The following is a 623-nucleotide window of genomic DNA, read 5'->3' as shown; positions in this document are numbered from 1 at the left end:
CAATTTTGAGTTTCCGCTCTACTTTTTGTTATTTGTTTATTGTTTCACTGACATTGCATCCCCTTCTCTTAACTTGATTTACTTTGCTTTACATCCTTCTCCGCTTACTTTACTTATTCGTTTATTATTACTACTGACACCGCATGCTTTTTTCTTGACTTTCGTTTCGCATGCTTTTTCACTCACTTTACTTATTTGTTTATTCTTTTTACTGGCATTGCATGCTTTTTTCTTAAGTTGATTTACTTTGCATAATTTTCCATCCATTTGTTAGTTGCTCCTGAGTTGGCGGAGGACTTGCGCGATGTCCTAAGTCCGCCCTTGGGACCGCAACTGTTGGAATATTATTATGAGCTTCAAGCTCATTTCTCTCCAGCCTCGCTCTCAAATCATTAATCTAAAAAAAAATCACACCTGTTAAAGCTAACGACAAATTCAATAAACAAATTAAATATTACTGTAACCTGAATTCAATTCAAAATCAAGAAAGAAAAACATACTAAATGCGCCGCATTTCGCAAATAATTCTCCAATACTTGGAGGTACAGCGGCTCTTCGCGAAGATGATTTTTCAAATCTGCCAAAGTTGGCAGATTTGGGCCTTGTACATTAACGTAAGCCAT

General features: G+C 36.3%; 1 protein-coding gene across 1 annotated transcript; it reads right to left on the bottom strand.

Moving 5' to 3' along the window:
- Positions 1-232: 232 nt before the first annotated feature.
- On the bottom strand, positions 233-623 carry LOAG_18965 (hypothetical protein; the record flags this gene model as incomplete). The annotated part of the gene is made up of 2 exons (XM_020451626.1): positions 233-397; positions 501-623. 2 exons carry the CDS (start codon positions 621-623, stop codon positions 233-235), a joined length of 288 nt encoding a protein of 95 aa, XP_020304576.1.

Source organism: Loa loa (assembly GCF_000183805.2).
Source record: "Loa loa unplaced genomic scaffold supercont3.759, whole genome shotgun sequence".
NCBI lineage: Eukaryota > Metazoa > Nematoda > Chromadorea > Rhabditida > Onchocercidae > Loa > Loa loa.
The sequence above is the reverse complement of the archived record's forward strand: the minus strand, read 5'-3'. Positions and strand labels throughout refer to the sequence as shown.